A 4,538-nucleotide genomic window follows, 5' to 3' on the forward strand; every position below is an offset into this window, starting at 1 on the left:
GAAGAAGAAGATAGATAATGGTCCTAAGAATTCGAAATATTTGCACCATTCCATACAAAATTAATTACTTGGTGTGTTCAGTAATTTGAAAACAATCAAAAGTGAAATTGACAAATCCGTGTACTACAGTTTAATGATTTATGAGTCCAAGGACATTAGCAAAACAGAGCAATTAATTATTGTTGTTCGATATTATTTGAAAGGAACTGTGTACGAAAGCTTCCTTGGATTCCATCCAGCAGAAGCGTTGGACTCAAGATCTTTGTTTCTTTACATGAAAGAGACTCTCAACAATTGTGATATTCCTTTGGCAAACTGTGTGTGTCAAACATATGATGGAGCTAATGTCTTAAGCGGGCAATCTCAAGGCGTTCAAGCGCTCTTCAGGCAAGAAGTGCCTCAGGCGATATACTACATCCACTACATGAACCACAGATTGAATCTTGTCATTGTAGAAGTTTGTAAAGGAGTAAGCCACTGTAGAACTTTCTTTGACCTCTTGGAATCTCTATACGTTTTCCTTAGTGGATCTGTTGTTCATCCGAGGTTCATCAAGATGCAAGAGAAGATGGGTGGGCGTGTTGTTGAACTACAGAAGATAAGTGAAACTAGATGGGCATGTCAGGTAAGGATTTTTACATAATATTTTATAACACTCGTGTACTTATTTGTTACTTATATTATTTTTATCTAGCTTACCGCCTGTTTTGGGTTGCGTTGTCAGAAATATTCGCTAGCAATAATTGTTAATTTGAAATATGGAGTGATATGAAATGTTCCTAAATCAAATGGGATAATATTAATGAGATTTAACGAAGTTGTAAATTACTTTTCCGTAACATAAAACAAATCTCTCTGATGCTGCATACTCCACTAAAGAATCTATTAGGTTTGAGCCGATACAGGTGCCAATATATTGGTATCGGCCGATATTGGTGGTATCGGTTTTGGAAAGCATCGATCAGATTTTATATACCGATAATTTTCCAGCATATTGGTATTCCGCGGGGTCCACAAAATGCCATGCGACACTTTCGCGGAGTCTAATTAAAATGGAAATTATGCAAAATTCGAAGTTTTCACTTATTTTGCACTAATATTGTGTGAAGACCGTGTTCTGTGATTACATATAAGGTATTTTTAACATTCTGATGTAATCTGTGAATATTTGAAACAATGCTCTGGTAAATTGATACTTATAACGAGTGAAATACTCACCCACTAATATTAGGGTCATATTATCTTTATTTTTCAACTTTTAATTGTTACAATTTTCAAGCACCGATATTGGTATCAATGAGAATCTGTAAGAGTATCAGCATCGGTTGAAAGTGGTATCGGCTCAGTCCTAGAATTTATATTGGCTGGTTTAATATCACCTACACCGTTCTTTTATTTGTCTTTACTTAATAATTCCTAGCCACTTACTACTTTTGCATATTTTCTTCCTACGTATATGATACAATCTCTGACTATTAAACGTTTCATGATTTAATTATTCAAATAATAGTGATTTAATATGATTTATGAAGACCAGTATGAAATAATGTTTAACAAATTTGGTTTCTTCAGCCTACAGTTCTTTGAAATGCATCTCCGTTCAAACCAAAAACCTGCAATGTAGATACAATAAAATCATGCACGGTCCCTTACTTCCGATGTTTTTTTTTCCGCTAATGTTTTAGTGTTACAGTAAAACTGCACACATACACACACAATAAGACATGCACTCAATTCATACACTGATCCCGACACAAGAGATAGATGCAGATGGTGCGACGGGAAGGGAGGGTGAGGAAGAAAGTGGGAAAGAAAATTCAGCTATAAGCGATGTATCCATTCCTTGAAACAGAAAATACTTGAAATGCCAAACCGTTTTGTCTTTCGATATTTATTCATTCTTTTTGGAAACTGAACCACTCTGGCCATTATACACACGCACACATATAACATCTCGTTTTGCTGGTTGTAACGATTTTCCATTTAATTTCGAAACCAGGATATTTTCCTGAAGTTTGTGAACAAATTAATATGCATTTTACATGCGATCATATATGCCGTCGCCGGGCTCCGTAGCGGAGTGGTCAGAGTCAGGTGCTAGAAGCCGGAGATTTCAAGTTTGAACTTCGATCATGCTATGATTGTGTTTGATCTATCATCCATTTCACATGCCCATCATTCATTCTATTTGTCCCAATTAACGTAATAGGTAGAGAAGCGACGTAATATAATCAAATTGAAATATAGATCAATTTGATATTGTAGGTGTGTTTTAATGTAACTGCCCTCTACCAAAATATTCTTAATCTCTCTCTCTCCTTGTGCTCCACTCATTTTTCTCCAACATAGATACTGTGCATACATATTTTGTTGCAATTAAAGATTTTCCAATGTAATGGTGGAAATGCTCTTATTGTACTTGATATTTTCTGCTAAAAAGTAGAAGGAAAACAAGTAAACCACCATATTGCGTGATTGGATTAGTAAAGAGCAAACATGTGTCTGAGAATCTCTTTGAAATGAAAGAATACTGTATGCTCTTCCTTGCACTTGTTTTTATAATACATTCTGCCTTACATTCCATACTATTACTTTCAAAAACTAACAATCATGTATCAACAACAATGAATTACACGCACGACACATACGCGTGGCTAGACTTTTTTACAACTCTTTTTTTCTCCAGTGTAACACAGCTGTTTCCCCCATTTAAAATATTGAAATTTAAATAAACAAACATTTTGAGCAATTTGTAATTTATTATTAAAACTATTTAGTTTATTTTTCTCTGAGAAAACTGTTGGCTAATGAAAAACTAAAATATGCTGACCAAGGCAGTAATTTATTTTATAAAAAACATAAACTAACGTAACGTTTCAACCTTCTAGCAAGGTCTTCTTCAGACTCTGTATCAAGTACAAAAGTAACCAGATACCACAAAAGCCAAGGAAATAGAGAAGAAAGGTGAAGAAGACACAATGAACTGGAATGGGGGACTGAAGTTAAACAAAGAATGGAAGAAGATGTTGGAAAGAGTGGAAAGGACAAGAGAGAAAGAGGAAAGGAGAAGGAAGAAAAATGAAGGGAAAAGAGTGTGAGATTAAAAGCCCAACCACATTCTATATGGAAGTAATTGTGTTTAGCCTTTTAGGTGAAAGTAAAGTTGGCAAGTGAAAGTCTTCTGCTAGAAAGTTCCAAACAATTTTCTAAATAGTCTGGAGGGAGTAATGTTTGTGTATATATAATGGTCTTTTGTGGTATCTGGTTACTTTTGTACTTGATACAGAGTCTGAAGAAGACCTTGCTAGAAGGTTGAAACGTTACGTTAGTTTATGTTTTTTATAAAATAAATTACTGCCTTGGTCAGCATATTTTAGTTTTTCATAATCATGGAAACAAGGCTTAATGGTGTTATAATGTTGGCTAATTAGTCAAGAACAATATAATAGAACCTCCTATTATTTCCATACAGGTTGCGGCTTGTGCATCTTTGAAGAGAACATTGAGAGCCGTCATTTTAACTCTTGCTGTATACGGCTGTGAAAATCGTACCAGATCAGCTGATGCTAAAAACCAGTTAAATGCAATGAATTTTCAGTTTCTCTTCCAACTCCACATGTTCAGTTTTGTTTTGGGAAAGCTGAAGAATTTGTCAGATTATTTACAGCATAAAAATTGCGACATGGCTAATGCTTCCATGATCATCAATGGTTTATTAGAAGAATTTCGGAACATAAGAGGTTCAGAAGAGGATTTCGATAAAATTTGGACCGAATCTGTAAATGCAGCAAAAGATTGCAATATTCCTATCACATGCCCTCTATCCAGAAACAAATCGTTGCCCCGTCACCTCTCTCAGTTCATTGTTTCAGAACACATGCCCATAGAGAAGGATATGCTGGAATCCAAGAATGATTTCAGGATGAAAATATGTCTTCCTGTCGGAGACAGAATCACGTCAGAGATGGATCGACGTTTCACAGTAAATAGTGATATTCTTAGCGGAGTTAGTAGCCTTTACACTAAAAATGAAAATTTCTTGTCAGTTGAGAAGATAAAGCCTCTTGCACTTCATTATGGACGTGATATGGATAGCGTTGATGTTGAATTAAAATTACAACCAAAAGTTTTGAAGCGGTTTCAACAAGAGAAGAATTGCCGGGTAGAAACAATGATAGATTTTGCTGATAGTTCCAAATTGCTTTCCACGAAACACATAAATTATTTGTTATATCAATTACTATGCCTGTTTCGAGTGCACCATGTGAGCGTTCGTTCTCCTGTATGAGGCGAATATAGACCTATTTGAGGAATCGAATGGCAAATGTTAAGTTGAGTAACCTGTGTCTGCTTGCTGTAGAACGAAGAATTGTGAAATGTATTGACCTGGAAGAAGTAGTGAATGTATTTGATGGTATGCATAAAAACAGACGTATAGCTCTGCATTAATGTAAACTGTCAGTTCAGGCCAATAAGGTGTGAAACCATAAAAAAAGAGAAAAGGCTGGAAACGAGTAAACATTAAGTACAAATTTTCT

At 35.2% G+C, this 4,538-nt stretch overlaps 1 protein-coding gene across 1 annotated transcript; it reads left to right on the forward strand.

Annotated features, from left to right (window-relative positions):
- The first annotated feature begins 274 nt into the window (after positions 1-274).
- Positions 275-4,288, forward strand: LOC145991831 (zinc finger MYM-type protein 1-like). The gene is made up of 2 exons (XM_083127876.1): positions 275-625; positions 3,473-4,288. The coding sequence occupies exons 1-2, from the start codon at positions 275-277 to the stop codon at positions 4,286-4,288; spliced, it is 1,167 nt and encodes a 388-aa protein (XP_082984002.1).
- The last annotated feature ends 250 nt before the right edge of the window (positions 4,289-4,538 follow it).

This window comes from Lepisma saccharinum, chromosome 8, assembly GCF_977018435.1.
Source record: "Lepisma saccharinum chromosome 8, izLepSacc3.1, whole genome shotgun sequence".
Taxonomy (NCBI): Eukaryota; Metazoa; Arthropoda; class Insecta; order Zygentoma; family Lepismatidae; genus Lepisma; species Lepisma saccharinum.